Source organism: Pipra filicauda, unplaced genomic scaffold (assembly GCF_003945595.2).
Source record: "Pipra filicauda isolate LSUMZ 115617 unplaced genomic scaffold, ASM394559v2 scaffold117_size3949168_pilon, whole genome shotgun sequence".
Lineage (NCBI taxonomy): Eukaryota > Metazoa > Chordata > Aves > Passeriformes > Pipridae > Pipra > Pipra filicauda.
Window position 1 is genome coordinate 2,598,107 of NW_024103629.1, and position 17,020 is coordinate 2,615,126.

Sequence of the window (17,020 nt, forward strand, 5' to 3'; positions counted from 1 at the left end):
GCTGGAATTAAGTCTCTCAGTGATTTTAAGAACAGTTACATATACTCAAAAACACAAAAGAAAAACTAAAAGAGGTAGCATGACAAGAATAAGTTTTCTGCCCTATGACATACCATTTTATTCATCATACTTAACAAAGCTAAACCTGTACAAGTTTGTACATATTGCATTGAAAGAACTGTTCACCAGCTCAAAAAATAAACAAAATTTCAGAAACATTAAACTTAATGGTCCTTTTGCAATTTTTGTGCAGTCAGTATCAATATATCAGCTCAAAGCTTTTAAGAGATACAAAAAAAACCCCTGAATAATGGCCATAGAGACCACATTTGGGCCAAGACAAGTACCAGGCTGGTGTCCATAGTCATCTCAAATGCCAAATTCAAAGTCTGCTATATAGAAGTGTGAAACTACAGCCACTAGTAAAGAATTAGATGTTTAAACAGAAAAGATAAATTGGATCAAAACTACATAAATATATATGTAGTTTATATACATATACAGATAAAGACATAGGTAAACATAAATGACTGTTTAATTCAAGATCACATTTTTACACAGGAGAAATATTACATTCTGATCTACCAGTATGGCTTTTTCCACGAGCAGGTGAGTGTTTTCAGATTTTAAACCGAACTGTTAGTTGTCCAAGAACACCAGGAGTAATTAATTATGTTAGGAAGAATTAATATCAAGAAATGAAAGTGAAATTAGCGTGAAGTTCAGAACATTAAGATAGACACCATTGTGATTTAGCTTTGGAAGACGTTTCACCTTTGATTTAATTATTTGTCACACTGTGGCAGCATATTTCACCTGTTAACTCTCATCTTAAAAAACTGAAAGATAAGGTGTAACTTTTTTTCTTTTAATTCAATAGACTGAAATGCACCTGAACAAAACAAAAAGTTGAAAGGCTAAAGAAAACATTTAGCAGAACTCAGTTCTGACTTGCGGACATGCACAAAATTGAAAAAACCCCAAACAAATTGACTGTTATTGATACTTATGCCAGCCAGCTGTAAGGCAAAGTAATAAAAGACAGCTAATAAAAGTGATCTGCTCACAATGAAACTGTACAAGCCATTAATTCATATTGAAACAGTAAGTCTGATTGTAGTTTTGAGCACAAAAACATAACGTAAAATTCTATTTTATTCGAATTTGAAAAACTATATTGATTTTAACTAGTTTAAATACATTCATTCCCAGTTAAAGTTTTACAGTAACTGATGATTTTCAATCACACAGACAACCAAGTTATAAATCCCTGAAAAATGGATTTATTATAGGAATACTGATAAAACCTTAACAGCGATACAAATGATACATCACATAGTGTATTACACCTTAACAGTAAGCACTTGATCCCCTTGGATTGGTAGATGCATCACTCCTACTTCTTCTAGTCTAATACCATCCTCTAGGACCAACTGGTTTAAATTGAATTCACAACTGTTTGCAGTTACCTAAAAATGATTTTTTATCGCACTATAAAATATTCTCTTCTAACCAGTATTTCAAAACTTTTGGAAAGAGAACATCCCAGTGGGGACTGAACACGGTACACAAGGAGAGTAGTTCTAGTGAATTTGAGAAAGTCATTTCAGAATCAGCGTCCCTGAAGTGATTTAGTATACAGCAGTACTTCCCTTGACATCAGTTAATTGGTGCATGTTTATCTGTGCATCTTAGGACTTTACTGTACCAGTAAGCCTTGGGACTCTTGAAGTTAATCTCATTCTGGCACAAACTTTCTGTGGGGTAGGGCAATTTGCAAATGAAAGGCACTCTGTTATGAGTGAAATCAGAATTATCAGCAATGCAAATGGGCAACTTGTAACACACTGAAGAGAAATGACACAGCATATGTGAGGTCTAAAGTTAAATACTTCCTGTAAAATAAGTGGAAAAATATGTAAAACAGCTGTAGTGCATCTGTTTGCATGCACACAGACATAGCCATTGTACAAGCAGAGATCTTCCAAGCATCTCAACTGTTGTTTGTTTTTCCCCCGATGCTTTTTTCCACTTGGGTGAAACCAAGCTTCTAAAGTTCAGCATGACTAGCAGGACAGCCCCTGGCCCACCACTGCACTACTGCTTTCTGCAGCCCACAGCAAGCAGATCTGGAGTGTAAGTTGTAAGTGTGGTCCTCAGTAGCAGAACAACAGCACAGGCACACACCACTACTTTGCACCCCTGCTTATCATTTCTCCTCACACCTTTCCTTTTTCTTTTTCTGCTCTCCTTGTGAAAAAAAAAAAAAAAAATCATCTTGGGAATAAAGCTTTCCTTAAGGACAGGAAAACTCATGCTTGTTAGTCTGACTAAGGGATGTGCAAAACAGAAGTCATTTCCCTGAGGCAAAGATCTTCAAGTCATGCCTAGTTTACATTATTCTTAATTCAAGCTGTTAAAATATTTGGCACATTGAGGCCTTGATCACTGATGGAGTCTCATGGCATTATCACAGTCTATATTATATATTTATATAATACAGTAGAAGTTACAAATGCTTCATTCGCTCATTTTATTTTGGTTTTTCACATTTATTCATTAAAATCCCTTTCCTTCTCAAGGGTGGTGTTAGGCCTCCTGGGCAGGAAGGTAGAGTGACAAATTCCTACTGTATTTAAAGGTTGCAATGAATACTGAATGCCTAAAAGGGCAATTGCAGTAGTTACTGGACTGAAAACAGAGTAACAGGGTGAAAATTAATAGCCTGTTACATACAGCCTGTTACATGGTCACAGGTAGGTGATTAAGTAGTCTCTTCTTGACTTACATTATAAAAAACATCCAGGGAGAGAAAAAAAGTCATGTTGTGAGTGCTTCCAGTCTAAACCACATAAGAAGCAAAGCTTGAAACCAAGTATTTCCAGCTTTCCCTTTTAAAATATAAATTGCACTTTTATACAAAGCAATCCAAGGTCTAAATAGTAGTAAAGGTCTGGAGCTGCCTTACTGTACCAAAGAGTATCTGTGTTCACATCTGAAGTACAGGCAACTAGTTTTCAGCCATTCTGCACACAGAGCCATATGCTCTCTCTATATCTTTCTGCTTTAAAAGGGCCTGCCATTAAATGCCATGCCACTGGGTGGGGAATGAACAAAGAAATAAAAAACAATAACGGGAGTTTAAGGCCTTTATCTCCACAAGGAGCTGAAAACTGTGGCACAACCCATGACCAATACTTGATACAGAAAATAGCACACTCCCACCGAAGGCTTCATAAATCAGTCATTCTTTCTAACGTTTGCCACACAAGACAGTCATACCATCAGCAAGCAACAGTGCCAATTAAGCATTTTTAAGGTCTTCAAAAATTCACTGAAAGGGCACTTCTGAGAAAGATAATCTTACAGATTTGGTTTCAAAAATAGACACCACACTCACATTCAAGGGACATTCTTCACTTTTAGGCCTTTGTCACAAATCTGAATCTTTATTGTTCTGAAATAAATGCTATAAACATAAGACTCAAAACAAGAACTCCAACTTTCAGTCTCAGAAGAGGTGTGGTTCAATGCCCATATCACATGTAACAAGAAAGTTTCCTTAAAAAGGAAAAAAATTACTGTAAAGTCTTTCTTACGAACGAAAATGCAATCCTTTTTCTCATTACTTTGTGTACAGGCGGGCACCAAAAAAACTTTTGCATTTTCTTTTGAATTCTTGCTATGATGCTTGACGAACTTTTTGCCATTCAACAAATTCATCCAGAAGCACGGGCCCTGCAAATGGATGAAACTTGGAGTTATATTTGCCCATGTCTTTCAAATATCTTCTCTTAAAGTATGAAGGTTAAAACTACGGTTTTAGAAACATTCACGTCAATCCTATGGCCAAATACTCGTAGACTACTAGAATCATTCCAACCCAAGGGTGGCAAAAAGTGCACAAAAAATGGTAGACAGAATTATGGAAAAAAGTGTTCCTGATATCTGACAGGTGCACTGAACTGAACGGAAAGCATAAAAATAAGGTTATATTGTAAATCAGCACAACTAAATCCTTCTTCCCAGAGCTTTCAAAATTGTAAATAATTAGAACATGTACCAAAATGGAATTAATGCAATTCAGTCATAGCATCACTGACTACTAGGTGTGTTCAGTTCCAAGTACCAGCAGGTAGGCAACATAATTGTTAAGTTGGAGTTTATTATACATTAGTACAAAATGAGAGTTTGCTGTTTATAGTTGCACTTTCAAGTCTATAGTTTCATGCAGCAAGCACCTTTACTAGATCCTCATTGAATACAAGCTGGCTCAAGTACACCATCATACCACTACAACTAATATCTGCAGTTTGAAGATGGATGGTTATCAAGACTGTTTTTCTATGCATTGCTGGAGAATAATTACTTTATACCTTACAGTATTGTTTCTGTTACAGAAATGTGTTTTATGGAATTTTAAAATATTGTGCTAATAGTTGAATAAGCAAAACATTAAGAATACTTACATGCACCATCTTCATCATAGTTGCTAAGATCTGCATGGACAGTTCTGCTGAACTCTAGTACATTGTACCATTGATCCTTGTTCATAACTCTATACTTCGATTGCTAGGGAAAATTATTTCAGAACATTAAAATGTCAAATGGCGTTTGGTATTGTTGCATCTCATTTATCTCATTTTATCTTCAATCAGTTCCTAATAAAGAATTTAATGGAGAACAATGGCTACTATTTACTTGGTTTTTCATTTTTAAAAATACTACACATGTACATATTTCTTAGTTATGAAACTACATAAAATGATTTCTTGAAAGATCAGAGCAAAATTGAAATACTGTGGAATCAGGAAGTTACCACTCTAAGCTTCAAAAAACTGGTAAATTTTTGTCTGAAGTGGGGCATATCTGAGATCTATTTCCAGATAGAACTATTTAAAAAAAAATAAATCTCCTTTTCTCCAGGGTACAATACATTATGATCATAAAGACATCTACTTTGCAACATTGGTACTGATTTGAAGCCAAGGAATAGTCTCAAGCCTAGCATGTTTCACAACCTACGCACATCCACGTGACTCATTCACTTACAGCTAAACTGACCAAAATCTTCCAGAGACAGCCAAAGATCAAGCTATCTACATACTGTATCTGAACAAAGCAAACTTGAAATTCAGCAGAGATGCAGCTGAAGAAACTAACAGAGACTATTTAATTTTAAATTTATCTTTACAGTATAATTAGGATGGAATTTTAGTTGCCTTTGATAAGAGAAAGGGGGTGGGAAAAGGGAAAAAGAATCTGTGTGCATACAAGAACACTGTTTCATAAGCACATTGAGCAAGGGAATGGGAGCAATATAGATGTATTCTTGAGTAAAACACAAATCCTGAAATCTTTTCACAGAACACTCCAACTACTATGCCATCATTCAGAAAGTCAAGGAAACTTGTACCTCCAGGTATTGATAAAATACTGAAAACAGTGGCCAAGTTCTTCCGAGCAGAAGAGCTAACATGGACTTCGCAGTATCAATATCAAGACTTCGCTGGTCTTTTTCCTAAGGTTGATTAAAGAAAGCACAGGAAACCATTCAAGTACAAGCTTGTTGAATAAACAAAGTAAGAACTTTTCTAATGTTCCAATAGTCTTACCCTTGCAAAATCAAAAGCATATCTGTAGATATTCTTAAAGGATGAAATGTCATTCAACTGTGACCGCAAGAAATCAAATTTACTCTGTAATTTTTCTGTGCAGTCACACCTAAAATAAAACAAAACACAAAACCCAACAAATAACATTAGAAGCTCAAAACACAACATTTAGGCAATGAAAAAAAAAGCCAGCAAACAAAAAAATTAAAGTTACCAAAATGCAATCATCAGATATACAGGAGTAATACTATAAAAGTGACTTAAAGAATATTGAACACGCTTAACATTTGCAGCTGACTGAAATGATGAATTCTGGCTTCTGTAAGTTTTTTTGTTTTAACTATATCAGCAACATAATATGTCTGCTTTACTTCTCAAATAGCAGTCTTTTTATGCCATAGTCTGCAATGTACACTCATACCCAGCAGTACCTGATCATTCAATCACTATGAAAGTTTGGAAAAAAAGAGTATTCAGTGTGCATTAAGTGGCAAAATCTAGTTTTATGCCATATCTCTTTGAGAAAAACAAACCCTAAACGTGTAGTTTTGAAGTGTGTGTTTACAAATGGCAGGAGTGAGCTGGCACTCTGCAAAACATAACAGCCTGCTCATATTTTATGACCAATAAATGCTCTGATAAACCTACCACCTGAATTAGTCAGTAGCTATTCAACTAAAAAAATCAAGGTCTGTAGGAGAATGTCCAGGTCTGCTAGTTGACAGGATAATAGTTTGGTAAAAATAACCCTTTGGCAGAAAAGATCTCCCTGTATTTTACTCAGCAAGGAACTTTGTTTTCAAATAGAAAATGGGCTAGATTTCCCATAATGGCAAAGGAGAATGTAATTTACACTTGCTAATCCTGAAGGAAAGACTCACTCAAAAGAACAGTTGTTACATCACATTTTATTCTTATAAAATAGCTGCCATGACTAAAAAAAAAAAAAATTAAATAATCTACCTTGCCTTGTATCCTTTGTGACAGAAGCCATACTTTCAGAAATGCTGAGGTACATAAATACTTCCTTTGGTCATGTGTCCCCCTTTTCGCAGCCTACCTCTCAGAGAATACATCTGCATCTCTAACAGCTCCACATGGACTTGTCACATCGGCCCACAGCAAGGGCCCTTCTGGAGTACCGAAGCAGGTTGCTGAGATGCTGTACTTTGCCCACAGCTGATACTTCCTGTTCCCCAAGTCTACCAGCTTATGTATGCACTGTCTGTCTGTCAGTCTGTCCCTCTCAGACTTTGACAAGAGAAATGTAGCAATTCCACTTGATGCAGCCTTTTGTTATTTCTTGTCGCTAGCAGCATCCATCTAAAGCAGCACTGAGTCCTAGCCATGATCAGTGCTAAATAAATAAAACCATTAGCTAATTAGGCTACATATTCAGATGACAGAACTAATATATTCTGCAATAAGCCATACATGAAGTTGAAAAGAACTCTAGTTAAAAAAGCTTTGGTAAATTTAATTGAAGATAAAATTACTTTTTTTTGTCTTCAGCAATCTAATTGGTCTAACCCTTAAAACAGCATTATGCTATGCTAGAAAGGAATCTCATCTTACATTCATATCTCTTCTTTCCATATTCAAACCTTCATACTTCCAGTAGAATGCCCTGTACGTTTGAGGACAAATCTACCTATTTAACATCTACGTAAATGCTCGTGTTGTTAGTGTACTAGTGACATATTTAAGCTACTTTTAAGGTGGGTTTACGGCACATTTTGCTAAATATAGTTTACTGAGATTTACCGTACCATCGGTAAACACAAATTTCAACATGTTTAAATTTCTTACAAAACTGTTAAAATTGTTCAAATTATCACAAATTTAAGTGCAAAGTAAAATGCCAGTTATTGTCTACTGTATTATTGGTTATGTGTATTTTAATGAAGAAGTGATTCTTCTGAAAAAGTTGGTATGAAAATGTGCAATTATTAAGCCTCAAGACTCCTGAGCTATTTACTATCATCATTTAAAACCAAACAGTCAAACAGATCACGCTGAGACAGGCACCACCAGCCTCTGGATCCCAATGCAGGGACACGTCTCTGTTAAAGCCATTCTGTACCTGGCCACAGACTTTCTTTACGAAGGAAGGCAAGGAGTTATCAAACTCCTCTTTTACAAAGATACAGTTGCTTGTGCAGTTGCACCATAAACAAGATGACTGAGGTCACCCATACTTTGAATAATCAAACAATCAGAACAACCTTCTAATTAGCACAAATGAATTAACACTAAACTTCTGTAGAAACTAGAAAAACATGTGATTTCTCACTCTGCCTTAACTGAAAAATAGCATTAAATAATGCTACCTCAAGGTGAACAAAATTAGACATTAGCTTACTACATTCTCATCACATCCCTATGGCACATTTATAACAAAACTTAAATTAGCATCACAAAGCAGATGTATTTTTATCTCTGTTGAGGTAAAGAGATCATTTGAGGCATAGCTAAAATGGACAGTGATGATTCAATAACTCCTACTCAGATATTGAAATGTTTTATATTTCATAGTTATTCACAGAGGCTTCTCTTTTACTAAAAATAAAAATCAGTAAGATGTATACAGAAGTTAAACCAAAAGCATTTAATGGTAGTATACATATTTCACCCTAAGGAGGTGTTTAAAGTAGCTGAAATATATTGCCCAGTAGAGGTACTTGTTTCTCTGTGCTGACTATGGAAAGAGTTTCAGGCACCCAGCTTGCACATATACATGTACATATATATGTATATGCACACACACACACATATATATATGATAAGGAGCAGAATTCACCCTACATACACAATCTACTAGAAACTTCACAGCTTACTCAGGGAATAGTCTCAAGTCTAGTATGTCTTAAGTCTCATAAGTTGCTTAAGTCTCATAAGCTGCTGTTTAGTGCTCAGTCCACTCTTAATTTCGACAGGGTCTACCTTGCCATATATTTTTCTTGCCTCTAAAGAACAAACTTCTCCAGTATGTTACGAAACTACACACAAAAAGAATGTCACTTTAAGATTCAGGCACCCAAATGCTGCCATCTAAACTGTATATTAGATCTAGGTGTCTTAAGCTTTAGTGTTGTTATTCATAGAGGAATAGCCAAGCAGTCTGTAAGAGCAATTCAGGTAACCAGTCACTAGGTCTCTGGGCAAACTGAATACCTCCCTAGGCTTCATTACATTGACTAGATCTCCAAATATTGCATTAAGAGTTTAAGAAATCCAGCTCTTACATACATACCACACATTTAGGAGTCTTACTATGGAGCTGAATTCTACCCAACCCTATTCACACAATTAACTCATGTGACATTTCACATATTTTGAAATAAGGACTCTGTAATATAACTGACTAGAATACACTCTGGGCTTTTAATGCATTTACATCTTATTTCTTCATGCAAAAAATTATAAAAATGCTGTGCAAGAATGTAGTAATACTTTATTGCTTGGAGTATAAAGTCTTTTTTCTTCAAAACTTCTGTCAAGCCTTTCCAGAGAAACTAGATTCCCCCATTCCAGACAGAATCTCATAATATGATCCTTCCTTCCCAGCAAGGAAGAACAGCACAAGTCTATAGATTCTTATTTTCTTTTATCATGGTTTAACCCTAGCTGGCAAGTAAGCATACACAGCCACTTGCTCACTCCCAGTCAAAACCAGCACCTCTTTTTAAGCCAATGCATCTTCAGTTGCTTTATGTGTCACTGCTTCATCCAGCTGCTTAGCCTACAGCCTGCTTATTAGAGCACACAGGGGAAGTAGAACATACAGGTTAACTGGTTTAGGCTTAGGCAAGTGGTCTGATCACAAGTCTGTTTATATAAAAATGCACAGCAGCACCATATTTTCAGTCTTAAACACATTTAGGCTACAGCATGACCAGCTCCGTTCTTAAAAGAATCAGAAGATTTCCAACCACAGAGGATTATTAGAAACAAAATCTATAACATTGGCTCAGAAAAGGTTCCTGATTTCATACATCTTTGTGTTTGAACTCTAAGAGACTGGTTAACTCTTGAAAGCTTCAATTTGGGCATAAAAATTAAGTGCTTCAGAGAAATGATCAATACCCACTCACCATATCTGAAAAACTACGCAACCATAATTTAATCTCTGTCATCCCAGATTTCAGGCAATTTACTCATACCAGCTCTTACTAAATTTCTGCTGATAGTCACAAAACAATCAAGGCACCTACCAGAAGACTGATCCCAAATCAAATGAGAGCTAAGAGTCAGGTCAAAGTAATGTATCCTCTGGTTACTTGAAACTATGGAGTATCTGCCCAATACAATTTCCCAAACTAATTCAGAACTGACAGGGCAATGGTCAAATCACCCTCTCTTTCCCGCTGTGCTGTAGCTGCAATAGTAGTTCCCTGACATTTTTAATATTGAATGCAGTGTCATAATAAGCCTCTCTTAAAACACTCAGATACCATAAGTAGTTCCATGAAGAACAAACAAGAAGTAACAACTGAACTAAGCCTCACAAAAAGCTGATTAGTTTAACATAAGAAACAATCTCTTTGGGCAGAACATTAATTCAACAAAAATTCTAGCTAACAATAGAGTAATAAGTTAATTTATAAATTGAAAAGGTGTTATTTAAACTAAGCATTAACCATGGCTTCTGATGTGCATCTAATAAATAACACTAATAGCCAAACTATTATCAATGCTGTCCTTATCTACAAAGCTTAGAAATCAGTAAAATCTGTCCAGAATATCAGTGCTGAACTACGCTTATGTGCATTTCCAAATCTACTTATCTGTCTGCTAATGAGAATGATATTTTAACATATTTTTGTAAGAAAAATAAGCCACCAAAACCTGACTTATTAGGTTTAGGCAATAATTTAATTATTTGAGTGAACTCATCAGATTCACTTTGTAGTTGTTGACCAGACCTAAAAGTAAGCATTTCTGTATCTTATTGCCAACGTACAAGAAACTGAGAGCAAGAATAATTAAGCTACTGGTACAATTATAAAATTAGAACATTCTATTATATATGTAAAAACACTCTTACTGTAATGAGGTCATTCCTTTTAACCATTCTTCCTTGGTAAAAAATCCCATGCTTTCAGCCTCTAGTTTCCAGGCTAAAACTAACATAATAATCTAGGGAAAGCAAAAAAAAATAAAAAGGGGGGCAGGGAGAAAAAGGAGTCAGTATGTAAGAAAAGGCTGATTTATTGATGTTCAAGAATAAAACTCTTAAGCATTCAAACGTTCTAGGAAGTGTTGCACATGCTTGCACTTTATATTTATTATTATTAAATAATTCAGCTACATGCAATTCTCCCCATAATTTCAATTTCTGAAAATGAAATATTACTATAATAAAAAAACCCCAAAACCTCACACACCAAATATAATTGATGTATTCAGCTGAGATATCTTAGAACAGCTCCTAAAAGCAGGAAGATGAACTCTTCACTTAGTGGAGTTAAGAGTTTTACAAAGAACTTAACCTCACCCAATATCCTCTTTTAAATTGCTATTAGCACCGTGCAAGAAACTTACATTTTCAGGCTCAACACCGATGTCTTCACAGAACTTTTCCATTCCTTCAGGACCCACAACTTCATCAGGACCTTCAAAGCCAAAACCACACTAGACTGAAATCTAAGTAACATTCACCACTCACAAGGGTTATGCACAATAACTAGGCTATACTGCACACAGGCAGTTTTAAAATCACTGAATTACACTATTAAGTAGCTTTTATGTTAGAGCTATTCTACCACTGCAGTGTGGAGATGTGTGTTACGTACTACACCACAATGTTTGTGTTGTGCAACCTCCCTACAAAAGCAGACAAGCCATTGTAGTTTTTTATGTGAGTTTTCAAAAGACTCCATTGAGCTTCCTATTTATGTAGCTCAACTTCAATAACTGTGGCAGTCAATTAGTTTTAAGACAACTTGGTTACCACTACTCTGTGCTGAAATTACTCTGTGAATAATGTTCTTTGAAGAATTAATTTATGAACAACAAAAAATTTAATTCCATCTGAGCTATTACAGATATCACTCTTTCAATGGTGCTAACATTATGGGTTTGCACTAACATAGAAGAGGGTGAATCTGCAAATAATATAAGGTTATTTTTATAATGCTGAGTAATATGAGGAAAATAATAACAATAAATCAGAGAAATGCTAAGTGCGTTAGTCACGTACAAGGCAGAAAAAGGTTTACAGTTGCAATGAAATAACTTGATTCAGACCACAACAGTTAGTGTTATGCTGTCACTTCTCCATTTTAACACAAAAAAAGCCTCCAAAATGCAGCAAAATAGCACATTTAAAGAGCGCATAGAGAGACACTCTACAGCACTTTCTTTCTCTAAGTCTCTCTCTGGTTTCAGTTATTTCCACTAAGCCTGTTCCAAAAATGAGTCCTACTGGGCAGCCAGATATTATTAGAAGGCCTGTTGACACAGTATTTTGATGTGTCTTGGATCATTATGTTTACATTGTTTTAACAAATATGAACCCATGTAAAAGGAAAAGGTTTTATCTTCTAAAACAACATGCCATTTTATGATTTTTTGGCAAATTTTACTACTTATATGTAGACAGAGCCCTTGATACTTTTCTTCACTTCATCTGTATCTGCTGTGGTTAGCGTAAGCAGAATTCTTTGTAAGAGTTTGAATAATGCACTTTGAATAACTTCTCACTGTGAGATAAGAACATTGTCAATAAAAACCATTGAGAATGGCTACTTTTACAGGAAAACAAAATGCACCTGACATTTAAGATCATGAAACTGTACCTCTTGAAAAATATTGCAAAGAATATTTTGCCTAGGTAAGCAAGGCAAAACACTGTTACATACAATGCGTTAAAAAGAAATACAAGTTTAAGTTATGAAGAGAAACACATACAAGGGTCCACTGGTAATGACAAGTATAAACTTGAATCAGTGTTTTTGGTCCAGAAATCATATGCACAACTCATTTTATATATATATATATACACGTATGTATATACATGTGTGCATGTGTGTGTGTACATGTGTGTAGTTTTATCTTTCAATGAAAACATTTAATCTCCAATGTGGCATATTTTGATTACTGGTTAACTAATGAAGTATAACCTCCCACACTCAACTCTTGACTCAACAACAAAGACAAAATTTCCAGACATTAAAAGTAAGCACAACCACATTTATTGGAAGAAAATTAACTGAGAATTCTTATTTTCCTCAGGAAAGACTCTTTAATCCAGAAGTGCAGGCCTCAAACTTAAATTAAAAAGCAGATTACTAGAAATAAGAATAGTTCATTGCTGTGGAAAGACTGTAAGGAAAATATCAGTCCTGATAAATATAGACAAACTAATTGCTGGCACATAAATCATCAGTTTGTTTCATATTGAGAAGTGGCCATTAATGAGTTTAAATTACTAACCAGTTATGATGGACCTAAAGTAGTGACTAGACAAGAAATTAATAACAATTTACAAATCCTGATTTTGTAACCATATATTTGGTAAATAAATAGCAGTAATAGTGTAATAAATTCTGCAAAATACACTGCATATTCACTGAAAGCAACTATTACTTGGATGGCAATTCTGAGTTACTTAAAAGAGGCTACTTCCAATACTTTTGGAATGAAACATTTGTTAATTAGAATATCAAAAATGCTAGGACAGATTCTCAAATAGGAAAAACAGTATAAGTATCTATTATTTTGTTTTATGAAATAGAAAACTAAGAGACTTAAATCATGAGCTATAGCACTAGCCTTGCAATATGATCATAAAAAGGATCTAGTTAGCTAAATAAGCTTCTACCTAAACTACCTCTCCATGTCCTGACTTTTACTTGACAATTTCAAAGGAAAGAAGCAGAATCACTCAGCATATCCTCATTCAACACTGTACTGCCCAACATCAGGTATTTCATTTTAAAGCTATCATCATCATCATGGCTAGGCTTCACGAACGAAGATTTGGGAAAGGCTCTATCCACATTTGTTACAAGCACGCTGGTGGCTAAGGAAAGCATAGAGTAAAGTCAAGTAAGTGAAAAAGAGCAAATACTGAGAAGGTACTAATAAAAGCTATACTAATTCAAGTGTATGTTGTAAGGAAGCAAATATGGACATTTTTCTGTATATATCAGCACAAGAAAAGCAAACTGCAAATAGTATTTGATATATTGCTTTGTTTAAAACAAAACTTTATCATTTTTAATACGAATCCATTGCACATTACCTGCATATTCATAAAACCAAGCCAGGCACTTTTTGCTTGAAAAATGTTCCTCTCCACCTATTAATTTACCAGACGCTTGTGATCTGTAGTAGCATATAGAAACACAAGAAGAACAGCATTATTTTAATGAGACTTGGGAAAAAATGTAAAATTAAATTCCTAAATGTTTATTATTAATTCAAACTATTTGAATTGTTTTACAAAGTCCATATACATAAACAATGAAGCTGAATATGATAGAGGGCAACTGTCTGTCATTCTATTTTAAAACCTGGAACACAAAACTACCTTGAAATGCAAGCACCTCATAACCCAAATTATTGCAACTATTACTTTTTCTGAAATGCAAGAGTACTGTTATCTTGTAGATATTAAACAAAAAACTCCACACACAGATGGCCAGAATATCACTCCTCAGTAATTAAAATGCCTTATTATCTGCTTATATTTATACATACAGGCATTTAAAGTTAGGTCTTTAATAAGCAGCATGATCTTCAAGAGTGCTGAAGGTCAATAGGAGCTGCAGAGTTTGACATATTTAAAAGTCAGTCTATTTATAGATAAGCATTGAAATTTGGGATGAAAACTTGATTGATTTGTTTACACTAAACACGCAAGTAAGTACCTGTAAATTCTATAGATGTCTGGTACATATACCAGAACAGTAGTGTGCAATCTGTGTTAAGACTGAAGCTGCTCACCACACACAGCTTCCCCACTACATTGCCTTCATTATGTAACATACAACCCAGTTTGCCTAGGAAGTGAATTTTCATAATTCATCATTCATTAAAAGATGCACAGAATAACTGATTTACTCCACTAAAAACACTGACCACACAAAAGCACCTTTAGTCAGTAAGGACTTTCAGCACCTTTCCAACACATTCTCTTACAAAACACTAGTTACAGACTTCTAGAACAAGCTCAGATTATTTCTAACGATGAGATGAGAGTTAATCATATGAGAGGATTTAAAATTATGCAGCTCCCACATCGCAATTTTAAAATTAAGACATCAACCAGTAAAATAACAGTTCAATTCTGAGAGGGGTGACCAACTTTAACTCCTTTAAACTGTATCGCTTTAAGCTTCACTGGAAAAGAAAGCAACGCTCTCCAAGATGAAGCCTTCTGTGCTGAAAGTTAGAATTAAAGGTGTCCTACAAACATCCATCCAACTGCCACTGGGAACACAAGTCACCAGAAAGAAACAGTCATACATATGCTATTGCTTATTGGCTTTATACAGGTTAACAGAGATCTATTTGTAATCGCTGCTTTTACTAAAGAATAAACCAATAAATTGCTGTATAAGAATGTAATGACAAAAATGTTTGTGTATCTAACATTTTGTGATCAGATAGCATGAACTCTCATTTACATCATAGTTTTTGCCCAACAACTGCTAGCTTCCTGTAGAATCTTTTTTTTTTAAGGAGCTATCAAAAGATTTTTTCTTTTTAAGTAAAAGATATTAAGATCATAAAATTTTGGTTAAAAGCGTTCAAGAAAGATGAACTGAAACTGAACACATGCAGAGAAGACCTATGATAAGCAAGGAAACTGAAAGTCGGTATTACAAACCAGAATAATTTAACTTGTTTTTAGGTTGTAGTTGAACAAAATAAAGTATGAAAAAACCAGAAGCACTCCCTCCAAATGCACTCTGAGGCAGAATCATGAGGGAGGAGTGTTGCATAGAACAGAATGCTGGCACAAGAATAGTTATTAACTGGCTATGAATAAACTGACTGAAACTAAAAGGTCACTAATCACCACAGAAAGCGAGTTCTGCAATAGTTATCCAAAACGAACAGTCATAACAAAATAAGAGCCCGAGTACTTCTAAGATCAAGCTCAGTCAACGTGTGAGAAAGGCCATACAGCACAGTTTCTTGCAGTAGCCATTCCTGCAGTGTTGATTTCGTAAATCCTTTTTATCCCTAGGGCTTCACCACATTATTCCTAACTACTGGTTTACTGATACATTTAACAAGGTCTAACAGACGAAGCAGGCTAACAGTTACTTTAGAGAAGCCACATTGTAAAGCTCCTGCTACATCACACTAATGGCTTATAATTTTAACAGTATCTTTCGGGTATCAGGGCATAAAGTAGCCTTTTAAAAATAGTTAAGAGACAGGATGCTTCAGACTTCTGTATTTATTAGAGAAATTTTTCCTGCTCTTCTTTTCGAGAGTGCTGACTTACCCTTCCAATTCACTGCAAAAAAACCCCACAAACAGAAAACAAACAAACAGTCCCCCAAAACACACACACACAGACACAAACGCAAAAAAAGAAGAAAAAAAGGACGATTTAACGTAGACACTCTGACCACTAGCAAACGTAAAACGAGTGGCGATCGTAAAGTGAGGAGAGCCGCCTACTTCAGGGAAATAGAATGGATATGGGGTCAAATGTCAGCACTGACCCTACAGGTACAGCCCAAGGCAAAGCCAGCCGGGAGCGGGGGCCGTTCCGGGTCGTGCACAGGCCGCACGCCGCGCCCCGCACCTGCAGGGCCCGCGCCAGGACGTGCCCGGCGGCACGGCCCAGGCCCTGCGCGGGGCCCGCGGGCCGCACACGCCTTACCGCGCCCGCCGCCCCGGGAAACCCCGGCGGTGCCGCAGCCTGGGCCCCGCGGGAGAGCGGCCCAGCCCCGCGGCCGCCGGCACCGGCCGCCGCGCCGCGAGACGGTACCTGCCGAGTTTACACTTCTTGAGGCTGGTGTCGTCCGCCGCCGCCGCCCCCGAGGACTTCCTCTTCTTCTTCACCGGCATCGTCCTGCCTCGGGGCGGGGCCGCCCCGCTACCGGGGCCCGCGGCCGAGGCCCCCCCGGGCTTACTTCCCCGGCCGCCGCCGCCTCCCGAGACCGGCGGTGGAGAGACGAGAGGAGCCCCCGTCCCGCTCTGCTCCCGCTGCTGCTCCTGCCCAGCCCCTCCGGGCGCTGCCAACCCCGCTCACTGCGGGCAGACGCCGCCGCTGCCGCCGCCGCCCCGGTGCGAGAAGCGGGTGTCGCGCTGGGGGCGAACACGGGGAGCGAGAGCGAGGAGCGGGCGATATCGGCTGCGGAGCGAACGGCGAGAACGACCCGGACACAGACGGCGCCGGGCCGGAAGTGGCAGCGCCGCGGGGCGGGGCCGCGCCG

The 17,020-nt window shown here is 37.0% G+C and overlaps 1 protein-coding gene across 1 annotated transcript; it reads right to left on the minus strand.

Annotated features, from left to right (window-relative positions):
* Nucleotides 1-517: 517 nt before the first annotated feature.
* DCUN1D5 (defective in cullin neddylation 1 domain containing 5) lies at nucleotides 518-16,960 on the minus strand. The gene is made up of 8 exons (XM_027739046.2): nucleotides 16,573-16,960; nucleotides 13,864-13,946; nucleotides 11,160-11,230; nucleotides 10,663-10,754; nucleotides 5,616-5,724; nucleotides 5,417-5,521; nucleotides 4,470-4,572; nucleotides 518-3,738 (listed from the first exon to the last, which is right to left on the minus strand). Exons 1-8 carry the CDS (start codon nucleotides 16,650-16,652, stop codon nucleotides 3,683-3,685), a joined length of 699 nt encoding a protein of 232 aa, XP_027594847.1. The 5' UTR covers nucleotides 16,653-16,960; the 3' UTR covers nucleotides 518-3,682.
* Between the last annotated feature and the right edge of the window lie 60 nt (nucleotides 16,961-17,020).

Excerpts from the sequence above, each read along its gene's own strand:
- DCUN1D5 (XM_027739046.2), bottom strand. The coding sequence starts at position 16,652 with ATGCCGGTGAAGAAGAAGAGGAAGTCCTCGGGGGCGGCGGCGGCGGAC. Across the intron at positions 11,231-13,863 it reads TTGGTTTTATGAATATGCAG|GTCCTGATGAAGTTGTGGGT; the intron begins GTAATGTGCAAT and ends TTGGCTTTGAAG. Across the intron at positions 4,573-5,416 it reads TATTTTATCAATACCTGGAG|CAATCGAAGTATAGAGTTAT; the intron begins GTACAAGTTTCC and ends AATTTTCCCTAG.